The sequence below is a fragment of the Corvus hawaiiensis genome, chromosome 10 (genome assembly GCF_020740725.1).
Source record: "Corvus hawaiiensis isolate bCorHaw1 chromosome 10, bCorHaw1.pri.cur, whole genome shotgun sequence".
Lineage (NCBI taxonomy): Eukaryota > Metazoa > Chordata > Aves > Passeriformes > Corvidae > Corvus > Corvus hawaiiensis.
In genome coordinates, this window is record NC_063222.1 from 21,782,033 (window position 1) to 21,801,153 (window position 19,121).

Here is a 19,121-nt window from a genome sequence, read left to right on the forward strand (position 1 = left end):
AATGAGAGCAGGAATCGTCACAGAACAGACAAATACCAGCCAGTTCCTTCCCAGCTACTTCTTCCATTGAGCAAACAGTAACCCTAACCCTAACCCAAAACCTAACCCTACCCCTTACTATCAGTAACCCTAACCCAAAACCTAACCCTAACCCTGACCCCAACCCTTACCCCAACCCTATTTTTCAAGCAGAATTTAAAAATTAATTACCCAAGTTCACTCCCATCCTCTGTACAAAGGAAAAAAAAAAGGAGGCTACAAGGTGGGACTTTATTCCCTATTTTCCTTGAGGTGGGAAGTCACTGCCTTTGTGTCTCCTTGAGATCTGCAGGCTCTTGTGAACCCTCTCTCCTTGCTGCATTCACCCAAGCTCACCCTGGAGATAGGTATTCTTCCACTGGGTACATTTTGTGAGATAAATTGATATCTCCTCAATGAGGAAAACTAAATCAAAATAAACTCTCTGTTGTCCTAGCTGGTGACATTTAGTAAATCTGCTGCAAGGTGCCAAATTTCAAAGTATTACAGCAAGGATGTTCACACTTCAGCTTCAGATTTAGATGTTCCAGAATAGAAATAAGGCTTGACATATACAATCTAATTAAGAAAATAACAACTACTAAAAGGCCATGTGAATTTGATACCTGAAATACTTACAAATGCTTTAAAGCACACAAGGGTGCTTGTCATAGGCTTCTGATGCCTGGGTATACTGCACAACCTTTTTTGTATTGCACCTTTCCCTTCCAGGGTTTTCCAGGACAGGTTTTTCCCTGCTGCTATCCCAAATGCCCAGCTGGGACATCAAGAGTTGAAATGTTTGTGCTGAGAAGAGTCAGAACCAGTGTTAGAAACAGGGTAGGTTTGCCTGGCTCCTGAATTGCATTAGATATTTTTCTCATTCATTTGAGCTGCCTATAGGAACATCAATGCCTTTTGCAGGGGAAAACATGATATTAAAATAGAGTAGAGGAAGAAATAGCACAGACTAACATCCCTGCTGAAACACCATCTCTCTTTCGGGCAGCAGGAGTTGTCAAAAATCCCATTTGCAGTGCTAACACTTCAGTAGGGGGTTAACAGTGCCAAGGATCAGATGGATAATTCCCTTCAAAATTATTGTTTTACCTCACTCCATCCAATTACTCAAGTTGTTTTGCTATCCCTCAGATCTCTCTCTTAATGTCAACAAAATGATTATAGCCTACGACAGCAGCAAGATGTTTCACCCACAGGAGCTCTGGTGAAATGTTTTATGGCACGAAACGTTGAAAGCAGCGTTTGATGTGTAAATGTCAGGAACAATCAGCTTCCCTGTCACCGAGCGAAAATACACAAATACAGGCACCAAAAATGTCACAAGGCACGTAAATCACGGTGCAAATGGCCAGCATAAGTATTGGTGATGGTGTGGAAAAGCCACCACACCAGAGCTCGGTGCTGCCAGGGCCATGTAGCATTTCTGATTTGGGAATTGTGATCGGCAGCACAGTCCAGTCCCACTGATGCTGAGGTTCTCAGGTGTCCCAGTGCCAGCTTCTGCAATTCCAACATACTGACCAAAACCTCTTTTTTGCAAATGAACATTTATGAATTCCCTGGTCCACCAGCACTCCTCTTTTCTTGGTAATAGAAGCTACAGAAAACAGTTTGATGAAACAAGCCAGATCTGAAGGCAGAAGATATTGAAATCTGGAAGATTTAATTTAATATTTTTATTACATATTTTTGGAACCTTCATTATCCCCCCACCCTCCAGGAATTTAATTACCTAAGGAAAATTATACTACTGATTACAAGATTGCAGGTTTATTTTCACTGCTGAGAACTCATATTTTTTTTTTTTTTTTACAGCTCACATTACACTTGCATGACTTGTTTTGTAACATCTTGAAATTTTTAATGCTATGATGCGGAAAGGTACTTACATATATAGATGAACTAGGCAGAATACTTGGTTTTCAGTCTTTTTGAAGGGAAAAATGTTATTTTCTTGGTTTGAGTAGGCCTGTATGTATTTTCTTTGAGCTACTGGGTAATAGGTTCACAGGATTTCTCCCAGGATGTGCCTTGTGTTTGTCCTTCAGGCTGGGTGCAACATGAGAAACTGAGAGAGGTGTCTTTAAAACATAAGAAGGAATGTTTTCTATAGGGGAATAAAAATAAATTATGCAGACATTGTGACTACAGTGTGTATGAAATTAAATTGGCAAGTATACTGTGGTAAATATTTGACAGATAGGACAACAATTTAGCCAGATTCTCAGTTCTTCCAATAAATCATTGCACCTGGGTCTTGTAAATCATAATTCATGTCAGCCAGCACTGCATAGTGAGATAAGGTCAGGAGAGATTTCCAAATGTGTTATGATGATTATCTAACAATTCAGTTAATAGAGACATAGAATTGTATGAGATTTTTGTCATTTCCCATGTCATAGCAACAGAGACCTTTGACTGAAACACCATCATGAATATTGGATAAGATCCTGCAGTGCTGCTCCTCCATGTTATGATATTATCCAAGGATGAAGGTTACAAATACATGAGTTGTACTGTTCATTTTTCAGTGGGTAAAAACAAAGAAAAAAACCCCCATAAACAAGTTTCAATACACAACTAGATATAATATAGCTTTTTCTTTATATATATATATCTGTATATATATCAAGTAAAAAAATCTAAAATAGTTGGAAGTAAAAAATGAAAAAATAGCTGATAGTGTTATTTTTTTCTTTACAGTGATATGGTAGCAAATACAAGACAAATGAATAATAAACCTTTACATAAGGAGTTCTGGTCCCACCTCTATCAATAGGGCTCAGACTAGAATACAAAATGGAAAAAGGTGTTTTTTGCTTTTTGGCTACAGCTTCTGCAAGTGACAAAAACAGAGGAAAATCATAGCACTACACAAAATAAAACTCCAAAGTGTTTTCCAAAAGACCTTAAACACCATAGGGTACAATTGACTTCTGAACTGAGGGAGCAAACACAAAGCATCACCAAGTCCTACTGAGGCTGAAAATACTGTACACTTATCCTGACCTCAAAATACATCCCTTTTGTACCATTTTACCATAAAAAAAACCCCATATCAATGCTTTTTTCACCCCCCTCTGCAGCCAATATTTTAAAAGCCAAAGCCACAAATCCAAGGAATGGACTGAGGCAGATGTGAGACTTCAGTGATGCACAAGTGGTCGGCTGCCCTTTGTCCAGCAGTGAATTTTCCCCAGAATCTTTTACACAGAAAACATCAACTGACTAAAGCTTGGCCAATGGTCACACTGAGCCCTATCTTGGGTGTAGAAAAGAAAGTACTAATCCCAGCATAAAACAAGATCATAGAGACAGTCAACACAAAACAGTAACTTTTTCAGTCATCTGCATAATAATAACATCATGTTTGCATATAGAACAGCTTTTGCATTATTGCTCTACTTAGAAGAATATAGTAAGGAACTTATACCAGACTTGCACATTACAAACTTAAGGTTCTTTGGTGAAGAATGAGAAAAACAGTATTTTCACTGTAATTAAATTTCAGAGAAGTTTCCTTTCCTATCTGCTGATCCTTTGGATTCTCTCGCAGAGCAGGGAAAGGTATTGTGTCAGCTTCACCATGGCGACGATGGCGACCCCGCCGATCATCATGCAGGTGGGCCAGAACAGGGAGTGGAACAGCACGTTGGAGCTGTACAGTTTGGTTAGGATCACGTTCTTCTGAACGCCCTCGGGGTCGTAGAAGCAGGAGAAGCGTTGGTACTTCCTGAAGTTTTCCATCACTACATTCACCAGTGACATGGATTCTTCGTAATTCTTCCCGCACTTGGGGATGTACGAACACTGGGAAGGAATCACAGGGAGAAAAACATGTCTCCAAAGCTGTTGCAATGTCTGTTTTCAGGTGGCAAGCAGGGAAACCCCGAGGTGATTATGCTTTTCATAACAAGAGTGGAATACTATTACACTAATAATAAATTTATCACAGCAAAACCCAATATTTTCCACATCTACAGAATTTCCCGTTGGAGAACCTCCAAGTGCTGTTCAAACATTAATTCATTAATCTGCACGGTGCCTTGTGAGATAGGTGAATATATTATTATTGCTAATTTACACATGCAAAAATAGAACTGATGAAGTACCTCTTCATCTTAAGTGGCACACATATGCTCACAGTTAGATGGGTAATTGACTTTCTGTAAATACGAATCTGGTAGTTTAGATCTCACTTGGCTTGGATCAAAGTGATCACAGGGGGCACAGGATTTCACTCAGAGCAGAGAGGGATAAGGGGAGACCTTTATACAGATTTTCCCACGGGGGTAATGCCTCAGTTAGAGACAAAGAGGTAGTCTAGGTCTTCCTACTGACTTTCATTCAGTCTCTAGCTGAAGATCAACCTGGTTGCCGGGGTGGCTCTTAGTGCTGTTTTTTGCTTTTGACCCCAGCATAAGTCCAACAGCTCCTTCTTTCTGATAATTTAATGAGAAAGGGAGTTTTGTAAAGGAAAAAAAGATGTTTTGATTAAAATAATGTGACCCATGGGTTTTGATTATTATTGTTTTAATGTACATACTTTGTAAATGTCCCTCCATTCTTTTTCATGACGTGCTGTGACTTTTTTTAGTAACACACTGCAACAAATCTCTAGTCCTAATTATGATTGAAGGATTAACCTCGTAACAGGATATGATTGATTCATTGGCAAGTTATTAACACAGAATATGATTTAAAGCATGGCAGAGAGATTGTCTGGCGTTAGCAGACTGCAGCATTAATGGTGGAGCGTGGCCACACTGCCATTATGAATATTTCATAGAGCTCTGGAAATTAGAGATGAAAAATATCAGAGTATTAATATCTCATCCATCTTCCTGCTGGTGCATGTCTGCTCCCTATAGGATATTCTCTTGTACCCTGACCCAATTTGTCTTAAATGTCCAAAGTCACGAGCCCTTTTCCAGTGCCCATGAGTCTTTAATAGATCATAATCTACTAAGCAGGGGAAATTTCTCAGTGAAACATTCCTCATTTTCTCTTAATAAATTATCTGTTATCACTGTCATAACAGCAGTATTTCCAGTTCAGATGGGTTTGTGTTGTGTTTTTTTGGGGGGTTTGGGGTTTTTTTTCTTGTCATTTTTGTGCTATACATTTTTATTTCTGGAATTGCCGTGAAGTATCCTGAACGAGGTGATTAAATAAGAACTTGGCCACTTTTGCCAAAATACAATTTCCCCTTGACAGAAAATGGAAAACATAGAAGCCCAAATGAGGAAAGATTCCTGGGGTCTAATTCTGTAGAAGTTCCCAGGAGTGCAGCAAGTCCTAGTGTTTTCAAAGGGGACCTGATGCTGAAGGAGAATTGGAGACGTTTCTCCTACACCTGCTGGCACAGAGCACCAACCATGTTGGGCTGCCCATGATGGAAGGTCTGGGAGCATGAAACTGTGAAGTGCAGCTGTGCTAGGGAAGTTTATTTTGCCTCTCATGCAGACTCCTTGTGCTGAAGCCATCTCTCTCTCCAGGCTGTGGTCTCCCAGGTGCTCTCCAAGGCATGTGTGCCCTTTACTCTGTGTGCTATCTGCCTCACTCTGGTTCTCCTGAGATGCTGGAGACATCTTGGCCTTGGCTTTGAGTAGGTCCCTAGGACAAGGACATTAAATTGTGGTTGTGGAGTGCTCCTGGCCTCCTTCAACATCTTGGCTTCCCCAGTGAGATCCCAGGGATAGCACAGGGCTGGCTCTGCTGTTTTTCATAGGTGATTGGCAAACAAGTAGGAAGACTCAATAATGGGATGTATTGATGTTTTCTTTGTTTTCAATAGCTTTAATTTTCAGTAGTTTTCTCCAATGCCTGGCAAGGAATTTTATATCCACAACTGTTATGCTGTACCTGTGCATATAGACAACTAAATCTATGCCTCTTTATGGCATTTCTGCATTGTCCAACACTTGGAAATCTGCAAGTAAACAATGTCTGCTCTACCTCGTGTGTGCTGTGAGGTGCTCTACCTCAGGTGAAGATTCTGTGATATAGCATGAGAAAGGTGGTTCTTATGCTCCTTGCAATCTGAGCACAAGAAGGATCTACCAGACTCCTACAAATAGAAGTTGTTATTAACGTTTTTATCTCTACTTTCCTAATATAAAGGACTGGGTAGATGTCCTGTCTGAACTACCTCTGGACACATCCAGCCCAGTGCTCTGCTCAGTGCTCAGGAACTTGTCCAGTCAGGTTATGAATATCTCCAAGGATGGAGTTCACGCAACTTCTCCAGGCGAGCTGGAGGCAGTTTCCTCTAAATCAATGATGTTACACTGAAAAGGCTGTTGCCACAAAAGCCCCCAGTTCAGGCTGGCCAGTGAAATACACAACTCTTATCATATGTCTGTGGCTGGGATTGCTGTCCAAGCTGAGCCTGGAAACTTAGGATATGCTGTGGCAATCTTTGTGAGAAAGTGGTCAGGATGTCAATTTACATCTCTTTTGGAAAAGGCAACAGGTTTGGAGAAGGGTTGAAGGAGGAGTTCTGTGTCTGAGTTGTCCTGAATTGATTCCTCCAGATGGAATTCTCCAGTTCCAGCCCTGAAATGGGTCTACTGGAATCCACAGGTGAACACCTCTGCTTCCCCTCCCTGCACCAAGCAAACTCCTTCCTGGCCTATAAATACCTGAGCCTTCAGTGGCAAACCCTGAGAATCCCCATCATCTCAGAGTCTCAGGCAGTAACAGGTGATTTTGGTGATTAAATCCTTCTTGTTATCTCACTAATGGAGAACTGATATAAATCAGCAGTAGCTCCTATGACATGAAAAGAATCAAAATTACATAACATGAGATCAAAATGGGGCCTCTCTAATTGCTTTAACTACCACAGCCCTTCCTCATGGTGACAGCCTGGCTCCATGGCCAATTTACCTCTCACAGAGGCTGTTACAGCCTCCGGCAGCTGAGGAAGAAGAGTGCAGCTGTGGAAGCATTTAAACCATTTTGTCTGTAGTATTGACAAGGAGCTGGGCTTGTCCTAAAGGCTAGAGATAAAGTACAAACAGTGAGAGCAATGAAAAGCCAGAAAAAAATCTCATGTGCTTTTCTTGAAAAGACTCGAGCAGCTTGACAGGTATCCACTGGCTTCCCACTGATTCCCACCGGAGACTGGCAGCAGCATGCTGTAGATCTCTGTATAAATTGTACCTACTCCTTACTCCACCTTCTGAGCCGACAGCCAGGTTAGACAGCAATTCTCCTGAATAAATCATTATTTAAGATCAAAGAGGATTTTGCTCTGTCCGTGCTGGCTGGGGAGAGGAGAGAGATGGGCTCCAGGTGCTGCTTTGTGTGTGTGTGGGTGCTCAGCAGAGCAGAGAGCTTGGTGGAGGGGTGCTGACCTTTTCAAGGTCACTGGTGTTGGCCTTGGAGTGTCAGGACAGTGCTCTGTGTTGTTCACAGTCATGTCAGAGCTCAGTGAGCCAGGCACAGGGTTTTTTATTTTGTTTATTTGGCAAGGGGAAAGACAGAGAACACAGATCTGAGTAGGTGGATGGAGAGAGACAGCTGGCACCCAACTGGAGCATCACCGTGCAGTGCTGCTCAGGACTGCTTTCCTGCTGCATGGGGATGCTCTCTGGCCAGGGAAGAGGGAAAGCATATCTGGAGTGATGAGATGGGTTGTGCTGATTTGAACTTGGAAACTCTGCAGATCTAAGCCATGAGCAAGAAGCCAGGTATTTTATAGACGTTGCAAACTTCCACTCAAAACTGCTTTTGAATTCAGGTCACATAGCCAGCAGCATGTCAGGAAAACTTAGGAATCCTCCTGAGAGCAGAGCTTAACCTGTAAAACAACCTTGGGCTGGAGAAGTATTAACTGTGCCTACACTAAATTAAGAGGAGGTGGCATCTGGGGGAATTTCAAAGTCCATTTCAGCAAGCAAAAATTATCAATAACAATGTGGAGATTTATGCTGAAGCTCTTGATTTATTTGAATCAGTGGAGCATAGAGATTTATCTGATCTCTTTTAATCAAATTGAGGCGTGCACATCATGATTTTGCTTGTGCACCAGCAGGAAGTGGGGTCCGTCCTGCCTCAGGCTTCACACGCAATGAGTGCCTCTTCCTGCACTAATGCCAGAGCAGAGGGGAAAAAGAGGGGACTCTTCTCCATTTCATACTTCACATCCAGAGGACTCCATCTCTCAGTCATGGGAGTTAATTATCCAGCAGAATAAGCAGCCTAGTGCAACCATGCTGTGCTTTGACTAAATTTAATATCACTTCATCTTAATATGCAGAAGTAATTTGGTCTACTGAACGGCTGCCATAAATAGAAACACAATAGGTTACGTTGTCAGCAGCCTGAAACGGGGCTGTGCTGTTCCGGGGTGTGCTTTGCCAAGCGCCCACAGTTTGGGGTTCAGTGACCTTGGATAATCAAGCAGTTAATGCAGATCTGGCACCTGTAAGTCTAATGATTCCACTGCGTGCCTGCTCACTCCAGCTTGTATTCTCACAGATACCGGCGCTGTCAACACGAGAAAAGGAAGGTGGGGAGAGGGACAATTCCCTGTCCCATCCTGCGGTTCTTTGTGGAAGGAGCGCGGAGCCACCTGCGAGGGCGGGCACTGGCCGGGAGTGATGCAGAGCCCCGCGCCAGCCACACAGCTGTGACTGCCCCTGGAGGGGACGCGCCTTCTCTGCATCTGCTGCCTCGCTACAGCCTCCAGACAGGAGCTGTCTCCATCCCACCTGGATGGCGTTACGCTGGAGCGTGTACGTGCAGAGGCAGAGAGGGGAATTCTTCAGACTTGCTTAAGATAATTCTTTAAGATCAATGTCTGGAATCAGGGAAGTTGTGCTGTAAAGATGGGGTGACTCCTTGGCTTATTCACTCCCCAAAGCCAGGCCTTTTGTTTTTGTGCTGCTGCTTTTATCTTGGCAGTCGTCACTCAGCAAACTTTCAGGATCTTTGCAGGGTAAGTGCTGTGCCTGGACCCCAGCAGCTCAGCTGACCTCAGTGGAGCTGCTCAGGTGCAGAGCTTGTCACCAGAGATGGAGATAGACTCTTGTCTCTCCCTGCCACCTTGCCTGGCCTCGCAGAAAGGAGTATCCATTCTCACTGTCACATGGATGCTCCCTGCACATTTCTAGGGGTGTTCACTGTCATGGGGAGCCATGCCTGGGTGGGAAGTGACTTGTCCACAGCTCCATGAGAATATCAGCGTGACAAGTGCTCTGTGCTCCCCTGCTCTTGTAAAGCACTTGCAAAGGACGAGGGAGGCTCCCGCCCTTGGGGCACAGCACCCTCTGTGGAATGGATGGAGGCAGAAAGCTGCCCCTCTCCAGACACATGAACTCAGTTTGTGCACTGATTTCTGCTTTCTCTGCTCTGTATTTACCAGTGAAGCAGGAGCTGGAAGCCTTATATTGATTTAAAGTGAGGAATGGATATAATGAGATGAGAAGCCCTCCAGAAACTCATTTAGGAACAAATTTTATTTCATGCTCCTACCTCAGAATTAATTTTCATTGTTTCTTCAGTGTGGTAGAGTAGAAGCTTCTGGCCAGAAGAGGTGAGATTAACATACACCTGCAGGCAGGGGTACTGAGAGATTTTCCAGCACTCTGGACCGCAGTTAAATGAGCAGTTGAAGGTTTCTGTGATGGATGCATTGAGAAGCGAGCACTGAGTCTCTTCTGTCCAGACACTAAACAGGAAAAAAAGAGAAATTAGAGCATGGCAAGAATAGGCAAATAAGCACTAAAGCCATCTCAGGATTCCCATCAGAGAGATACTGGGGGCGTCTTAAAGGAGAGGCTACGTGTTGCAGGGCATTGAGCAAAGCCTGGGCTGTCTCATGTCACACATCACAGAGAGTGTTTTATTCTGTAGTACCCAAAGTTTAGCCTTTGGGCACAAAACTACCCTATTCACCTATGCCTGTGTATAAATGAAAAGTGAACTGGAACTTTGACCCTGAAGAAGGTATATTTGAAAGGATGTCAAGCAGAGAGAGAAGAAAACTGAGCTGCTTGCGCTGGGGAGAGCATGACACACACAGTCGTGCATGACAAGACACCCTGAGCCAAGACTTGATGGTTAACTGAAAGTCCAGGTCAATTTAAAGAGAAGGTTGAGAGCACAATTTTGAATTAGCAGGGTATATATTCTCACATGCACGAAGACACAGGATCTCACGAGTGGTACCTCATGCAGCCGTACCTATGGGAAAGATTTTCCTAGTGGCAGCTCGCTCAGTTTTCTGTAAGTTAAGTCAGTGGTTGTAACTTTTCTGGAGGATTTCGTCTTATCTCCAATTCACCAGAGGCTAAAACTGGAACGATGGAGCCTGGCTGTGCACTAGCAATGTTCACGAGCATGTATTTAAAAATCTACAGCTGTGTTTTCCTTGGGGAAAGGGCAAAAAGCCCTTGTGGGCTGGGGGAAGGTTTCACCCAGGGTTCCCTTTTAATCGTGCTCAGCCCCTCAACTCGCTCCCAGTGTGGCTGTCCTACCCTACGATGAAGGGGATGAGGGTCTGCTTGCCCCTCACAAAACCGATGAGAGGCTTTACATAGTAAGTGATATCAAAGATTTCTGACTAATTCTATTGCTGTTTTGCTTTAGCAGTAATTCTGCTTGTATATTCCACTTCACATTTATATTAAATTATGCTATGTTTTCTGGGGGGAAATGGAATGAAAGGATCTTTTTCCCCTCACAGGCAGTGTCTGTTGAAGGGGTATTGCTGTGAAAGAGAAGAACCCCTGAGGAGATCTGGCTGTGTGAAAAAAAGTGACAGCAAGGACTCCTGGGTTGTCTTCTCCTCACTTTCACCTTTCTGGCTGCTGTTTTATTCATGCAGGGGGGTAATAAGGTAACACCTACCCACCACAGACTTGTGAAGATGGAATAGTTGATACTTTGCAGGTGCTTTGATATCTTCTGGCAATTCTTTTTCCACGTATCTTACAATATAAATCAACTCTTTCCGCGTGAGCAATTTTGACCTTAGCAGCCTCTGCAATTGACCCTGATATTGCTGAAAGGGCTGGGAGAGCAATTTGGAAGAGCAAATGCTCTTGGAAACTTAACAGGTCTTCATCTCAGTTTTCAAAATCTAAATTTTGCCTTGATTTAAAACAGGACAAATAACTTTATCACACAAATAAGATGCTGCCAATCAGTACAGCTCATCCTCATCTGTATTCCTTGTCACTGCAGGGTCAAGAGGGAATATTCTCATGCACGTGCACCAGTATATTTGAGGATGCTCATACCTGTTAACTGTAGGCACTTATTGCATGTGCCTAAAGAAGAAGCCTGTGGAGTTTAACCCAAAGTGTGCCAGGTATGTACCCCTGCCTTAGTGTGGTTTGGGGCACGGCAGACTAATATTTTGATGCCTCGTTACACATTTTTCATTCTCTTAGCTCCACAAATCAGGGCAGAAAAAAACCACCCCTGACAGCTTTATTGCAGTCTGTGCTGGATTTTAAATACAGCTGATGCTTGAAAACTGATTACAAATGTTGTTAATGAATCACAAGACAAACTCTCTGCTCGGTGGCAGAGGAGGAAGACAGAGACAGCCTCAGAAAAATTAAGTGCAGTGCAGGAATGATGAAAGATGGTCTTCCACTTTCAGCAGATTACTATCATGAGGATTTCACTTCTTAAAATTAAATTAATAACCAACATGGAAAGCTACATGTTATAAAGAGCTTGATTTCTTTCCCAAATTAATTCTCCATCCTTCATTTGGAAGTGTGCTGTTTTTCAAGGCTGAAAATTATTTTTTGCTCTTTTGTCCTGAGTCTGGGCTTTGCAGCAACAGCCCCTGAGAAGCTTATAAGGTTCAGCAGACTGCAGGCCAGCTGATATGGATATTATACTGGTGTTAAACTGTGCCAAGTCTAAAGCCTGTGGATCAAGATTTTGTCAAACAGGAATCTAATTCTTCCCTCACTTTATGCCAGTATTACTCAAATTGCTTTTCACTGTGGCTGTGCCTGATTTATATTGGGGCAAGGAAGTGCAGGGTCAAGCTTATGTTGACCAAAGGAAAAATTATAAAACTTTAATAAAAAGAGTCAAAAGAATAAGCCACATGAAGTCAGCTGGAGCAGGGGTGTGAGACCAGGGACGACCATGAAATTACCTTTGCATGTAGGACCGTAGCAGCGTGATTCCCAGCAGGAAGTACATCATGATAGAGCACACCATCATGGCCAGCCCGAGGAGTATGGCCCGGTCTTCTCCAGCTTTTAGGGCTGTGACTGTTTTCCTTTTGTCCAGTAGGTCATGATCCCTGATTTTTTGGTAAATATTTCTGAGGTTGAAAATAATACATTCTTATGTGAAGTTCATATTTAATCATCAATGCAACCTCTACAGGGTGGGCAGTTCCACCTCCATACCCATCTCATGGAGAGAAAGGCTTAAAGGTCCTCAGGTGTCCTTTTTCAACGGATTCACTCTGACCTGGTGGAAACTTATTCATCTCTAAAATAAATAACAGCCATTTCTGAAAAGGTAAAAACCCCTTACAGCAAATAAAAAAGTTAGACACTTGTGCCAGCTCAGTAAATCGTTCTTTGGAACAGCCTCTTTGGCTCAGTAGAACTATTCCAGAGGTGCCTTTGACCTGCCAGTGCCATCTTAGGCCACCAGAAGATGTTCAGTCTTTTCTGCAGCTGGATAGGGTAACAGGTCTTATGTTACCACATGTAGGATATAGCCTGAAGAAAGTCATCATTAATATTATCTGAAAGGACCATGCTCTCTTTTGATTCACTACTATTGTTTTGGGCTATTGTTTTGGGCAATTTTCCGCCCTGAGCGTGACTCAAAGCTCATGAAACACTGTGGGGATTTTGCAGTTGATTTCTGTGGTTTTTTTTTAATTGAAATCTTATTTACTTTATTCATAAAACAGCTTTTTGGAAGCCCAGTTACTCATTACAGTGAAAACCCTCTCAGAGAATTATCCACCAGAGCTATTTGTTCTGGGATTAAAAAAAAAAGAAAAAAAAAAAAGAAAAGGAAGATACAACAAACCATTCCCCCTTCAGCAGAGAGTCCTTTGCATTTTCTAACCATAAGTCCTTCTTTCATCTCCGAGCCTTTGATGATTCAATGGGTCATGAGGACACAATGGTGGAGAAGGAAATATTTGAGTACATTTCAAACACACTCAAACTTTGTGGGTTTAAAATGTACTTACAGACCTGAGGCTGGTCAAAATCTCCTGTGTTTTCTGTTATGGTTCTTTTGAATCATCCAGGCAGCACCCGAAGCATGTGAACCGCACACCTCTGAGCCCTGGCACCACCATAACATGGACACAGTAGTACACGTGGGAGAAGTTCCTCTTCCACTGTCTGCAAAATGGCAGGTGAGCAACATCAACGTCACTTTGGGCTCGAGCAAACCCACCACTCGTTTAAGCTGAAGCCACCAAGTTTCACTCACCCGTGGAAAAAAAATTCACTGAGTCAGACCAACCAGAGAACTTACATTGACTATTAAGGACAAAGAAATAGAGAGAAGACAGATGTAAAATCATACATAAACACAGTAGAAGCAACAGCAAAAAATATGTTTAATCATAGACTCCATGAGACTGGAACTGAATTTCTATTTAGATGATGAGTCACAGTCAGGAAAAGCACATATGGTGTGGGGTTTTATAGCAAAATCTTGCTTAGATGGTACTGCAGTCAATAGTCTCCTGTGCCTAAGAACCCTTGAGGTTTTTTTATGTAATTTAAATCTTTAGATGTCCATGGTTTCTCTTCAAAACCATCCTTTAAAGCTTGTCAGTGTTTTCCTAGTTGGAAATGAAATGGTAATTCAGCCTGTCAAGATTTTCTCTGCTGTTCAGGAGAAAAAATATATTGTAAGATGGCAGATGCAATTGCCTTCAAAGAAGTAATGTAGAGTAATAATCTAATGTTACTTTTCTATTATTATTTATCAAACTGTATTTAACTGCTGCTGTTAGGATTTGCATTGCTCCCAAATGGAAGCAGACAGGAAGGCAGAGATTGTCATGTAGTTCCAGCACATTAAATGATCACACATCATAACTTATGTCAACGTGGAGGCATAAAACAGGCCCAGTGCAATCACTCACTAATGTCATAGGATATAAAAGGGATACAAATGGACAATTTAAAAACAAATAGCTAATTGAGATTGGTTACAAGTGCTTCCCATGTGGCCTTGAGCCAAGGAACATGCCATAAGAGGGAAAAAAAAGGGTGGACTGAAGGGTGTGTGGTGGAAATGAGTTACCTGGCAAGGGTGACTGGTGACCACCTGCCAGGTGCATCTTCCAAGCTCACCTACCATAGGAAATAAAACTAAAGAAGGCTCTGCCTCAGAGGTCAGGCTTGGAGCACTGCTTCCATTGCTCTTCTCTAAATATTTGTTATTCAAAGCCCTGAGCAACAGCAAAGTGATAGCCTGGTACACCTCACTGAGGGCTTTTTCCCCTGAATCCCTGCCACGAGTCAGCCAGCCTGGTGACCCTGCCTGGCGGGTGGTGGTGTGGCACATGCCAGCCCATGACAGCAGTCCTGCCACAGCACAGGAGACAGCACTGAGCAGCCCTCCCTCCTCCTCCTCCTCACACTTGTGCCTGCACTGGGGAGGTGTAAATCCTCTCCGTGTGATACTGGGAACATCTGCTGTTACAAAACTTCACACTTTTGCCCCTTTGAGCCCTGGTTTCGGGAACAAAATATGTTGTGCCCAGTATTTGGCCAGTGGCAGGGCAGCCCCAGCAGCTCCCTCGCTGGGGCAGCAGCAGTGCCCTGCACACGGGTGTGCAGCCGTGTCGGGGTGGGTTTGGGCACCTGCGAACTTTTGGCACAGCTCAGGGGCCTCTCTCTGCTCGGTCAGCTGGAAGAATGCCGTGCTTAGCTGGCTGATTTTGGATCCCAGAGCTGCACAGCCACAGTCAGCTGCCTCTGTGCTGTGTTTAAGTACAGATCGCTGCATCCCAGACTCTCTCGTCCGGGTGACTCCGTCTAATACTTGTGGTTACCTGGGATAGCTCCTCATACGACCTGAAGGGGGGCTGGTTGTTTTTAAAGAAGTCCCAGCTGTCAGAACACGGGGTCTCCCCACCGTGTGCAAAGACATTTAATAGGAAGCAAGCCTCCAAGGAGAAAAGGTCTTTTTGCACTTGGTTGTTTCCAAACTGAAGTTCTCCCCTGCTAAATTTCCACGTCCTTTTTGCCAAGTTGCTCAGAGAATAAGGGTTGGCTGCTCTCCCTGGGCTCAGATGCCAGAGAGGAAATCTCAGCCGTGACTGTGCCTGCTGGGGACAGAGCAGAGATTTCCCTCTCCACATTCCTGCACAGCAGCAGTGCTGGGATCCCTCTGCAATGTGGTCAGCAGATCCTTCTGTATCTCCTGCTCCAAAATGAGCAGTACTAGGAGCTCTGTAAAGAGTGTTAAGTGTCCTCACGGGAAAGCTAGGATAACCAGGCACCTGCAATTACGTTATTTATTTCAAATAAACACAAATTACCTACCTTCAAAGCCCTCCCCTGGCAAACAGACCATGGTGTGACACAGAGGGAGACCTTGCCTCCTCTGGCACCACGCAGTTGTGGGGCTCGTCAGACAGGAGTTGCCTGCCTGCCTGAATAATTCAGAATGACTTTGAATTCCCATTCACTTCTCTACTATCACAGTGGTTATGCAGATGTCACTCAGATTACCTCACGGTGAGGTGTTTACTGATATCAGAAATCCTTGAATGCAATGGTCAGATACTACTCCTGCATCTTACCTGCAGAATTCCCTGTGCTCAGGGATTTTTCTGCTCAGAAGCCAACTTCTTTACATTTTTCTTTACAGGTATGTTTGGCTGCATCAGTTTTTGCTAGTAGACCTATGGCAACAGGAAATATCTCTAGAGCTCTCAGAATAGACTCAGTGATAGTTGTAGAAGGATTCCTATAGATATTAACAGATTTGCTCACTCAGTTCCTTCCCTCTTCCTCACCAGGCTGGACAAAACTGAACCAAACCAAACCAGTGCCTTGTGTTTCCAGTGGTTGCAATGTTGTGCAGAGCCTCTTTGACAGCTGAGAAAGAATGAGGGCTTGACTAGTTTTTCAAAGCATAAAATGTGGCAGCTGGGGAATTGTTGATGGCTAAAATGGCAATGAAATACAGATATTTTGGTGCTGATCCTGCAAAAAGAGATGCCTGAGAGATACCTTCCACCCAGGCAGAGGTGATTCCTCTAGAGCAAGTGACTCATTGCAGCACAGTTAATATTATGGTGCAATCCCTGAAAATTCTGTGGTCGTAGCATATGTTGGGTGACAAGTTTGCTGATCCATATGACAATCTTCCTGTCTGAAGGTTAAAGAAAAAAATCCCTAGGAAAGGGTCATTTAAGGTGAGTCATTTCTCTAAAAGGCACCACCTGTTGGATATAATGATGGCACTGGTGACCTTACATGTGTTAAAATCACTGCCAGACACTGGAGGATGAGTTTCTCCCACTAACAGCACTTGCTCTGTGTTCACACCTCTCCTCTGCTGCCATCAGTCCTCAGGCTGCCATCAACACTCTCTTACTTCCATCTTCTTTTCCTCCCTTTCTCTCCTGCATTTTATTAATCACTCACAAGATACAAAGAAGTCCTTCTGTAGAGCTCTACAGACTCTCTTAGGAAACAAACCCACCCAATGGCTTGTCAAGATATCTGAATTTACCATGGCTGGTGTGTAGGCACAGAGATACTGCTCCCTTTTTCCCTGTTTCTGCAGGCAGGCAGGGATGAGCTCTGCCTGGGTTTATACTGACCAGACTCTGGTGAGCCCTCAGCCCAACTTCAAGGCATGGTGAGAGTCAAAAGCTGTGCAAATCAGGAGTACATGGCTTCCAGCCAGCCCAAAGTGTGGGTAGATATCTCCTCCAAGTGTCTAACCTTGGACCATGACTGTGTCCTAACGTAGAAGAATATTAGCCTGGGGAAAATTTGATTAAAGAAGAGACTTGCAGAAGTACAGGAGGCATTTAGACAACCAGCCTCAATGAAAGTTCATGCTGCCAAGCTGGCCTTTTTGTCTTCAAAATATCTGTTTGGAATCAGATAATCCAAAGAGCTGAACACCTATGCAATCTTTGCAGAAACATTTAGTGAATCGGCCAATTTTCCAAAGAATCTCAGGGTCCTGAGGGTAGCTCTGCTCTTGAATTCAGGAGTGCATTTTCCCAAGCAGATGCCAGCAGTAATGTCTCATTAGAATTACTGAAGGGTGTGTTTCACTAATTGTCACTGTAGATACATTGATATCCATTTTTGTTTCACTGGAGTCTGACTTTTTGTGATTACACTTAATAATGACTGCAAGAGGAACTGAAGAAGAGGTGGGAAGGGGCAAAGGAAAGAAAAGAACGGCAAATGTGTCCTTGTTGTGACAAGACAAGCTGTCCAGCAAATCTTACTACAAAGGAGAGGCATTTTGGAATGATGAGTCTGAGCATTACCGACAATTGCTCTTTCATCATTGATATTTAACTTCTTTCGTTCCCAGCTGAGCACTGCCTTTGTCTGTGGACTTCAAACCTCTCCTTGCCTTCCCTTCTCTTTGGCATATTTCCCTGCTCCCCTGGGAGATCCGGTAACTCATTTATTCCTCTGTCTGCTTCAGCCTGTTCCCTCCAGCAACACCACTCAAGTGGGCTGGTGAGACACCAGCTCACTTTCAAGCAGCTTAACAACCCCCAGCTACTGCGCAATGTGTTGCACACACCCTCATCCTCACGTGTGCACGTGTGTAACCAGAAAACATTTCTGGCAGCTGGAAGCATCCTCCAGATGTGTAACAGCTGTGTGGGGCAGTGATTTGGCTGGGGGACAGGAAGCACTGTGTTTGTGTGCTGTCCGGAGGGGGTGCAGGGCCAGTGTGGGTGATGGCTGGAAGCAGGACACCTGCAAAAAGTATAAAGGCTTCACAGGGCTTGGACTGGGGCTGCACACCTGTGGCTGGGCATTAGTGTGCTTTTAAACCTGTGCTGACCTCAGAGATGGTCACGGTGTGTTGCTCATGTCCTGAGAACAAGGAAGACTTTGGCCGTGGCTCTGGCATTGCCCCTCTGCTCTGTTTTGGCTTGGCACAGTAACCCTGGCACTCCTGTGCCTGGTGGAGCAGCAGCCGGGGTTGTGAAGCACAGGAAGGACAGCCTTTGCATCCCTCCTACTTCTCCAGTGCCACCACTGGGGAGAAGCTACGGGCCACACCCATAAATATTCAAACCCATAAGAGACAGTCAGCACAGGTGCCGTTTACCTTTTCTCATCATGTCTGTAAGATGTAGATCCCCGGCCACTGGTCCAAATAAACATTTTAGAGGGTTGCCCAGTGTTGGCTCTGCTCGCTGCAGTGGGACGATGGAAGGACCTGGGGGAAGAGGGATAATTTTTGTCACTGCCCATCCAACATGGCAGAGCACACAATATCCAGCATGCCAGATCCCCTGTGGCCATGCCCAGCGTGCTCTGAAGATGGACCATGTGTTAACTCGAGGTGAGATGTAAAATAATGGGGATGAGAGATCCGTGTGTGAGAATGGAGAATAAATCCCTTTAGTCCCACTGGCAAAAGGCGAGGCTGGCTAATCAGGCTTGGCTGTGCTCCTCACTGCAAAGGATTCGCACCACGGGCAAGAAATCATCAGTAGTTTAAGAAAAGGTAATAGCTGTGTCCAATGTTCTTATGGCAGTATTTTTCGGGGACAAAAGGGCTATTGTTTCAGCACATGCACACTCATTACAGATATTTTGTTGTTCTGCAGCTCTCCTTAAGGTGAGGCTCTCAGGGAAGGTGTCAGAATGAGGCACAGGTATGAGATGTAAATGCGACATTTTGTGGAAGTGTAACCCATATGACAAAGATATCTTTTCCCATGGAGAAATTCCTATCCTGAGGCCATTTGGCCAGACCAGTTAGATCCCTGCCCAAGAATTCTTTGTTTCACTGCAGGGTATGAGACCTGCTGCCTTCTCTCAGGGGCTCAGGCTATATTGGACCTGCTAGTGGGGCTATGGCTCCCCTCGTAGCCTCTTTTAATTTCT

At 44.1% G+C, this 19,121-nt stretch overlaps 1 protein-coding gene across 8 annotated transcripts in view; it reads right to left on the reverse strand.

The window, feature by feature from the left end:
- Window positions 1-1,683: 1,683 nt before the first annotated feature.
- The window catches only part of LOC125330798 (calcium-activated potassium channel subunit beta-2), a 142,775-nt gene continuing 125,337 nt past the window's right edge, over window positions 1,684-19,121 (reverse strand). For 5 of the 8 annotated variants that reach the window (XM_048314436.1, XM_048314437.1, XM_048314433.1 and 2 more), the window contains 4 exons: window positions 18,337-18,447; window positions 12,173-12,343; window positions 9,523-9,718; window positions 1,684-3,849 (listed from right to left, as the gene is read on the reverse strand). In XM_048314436.1, coding sequence (XP_048170393.1) covers window positions 3,565-3,849; window positions 9,523-9,718; window positions 12,173-12,343; window positions 18,337-18,447 — 763 coding nt within the window. In that variant the 3' untranslated portion in view covers window positions 1,684-3,564. The remainder of the gene's footprint in view (window positions 3,850-9,522; window positions 9,719-12,172; window positions 12,344-18,336; window positions 18,448-19,121) is intronic. The other 3 variants (XM_048314434.1, XM_048314440.1, XM_048314439.1) reach the window with 3 other exon arrangements.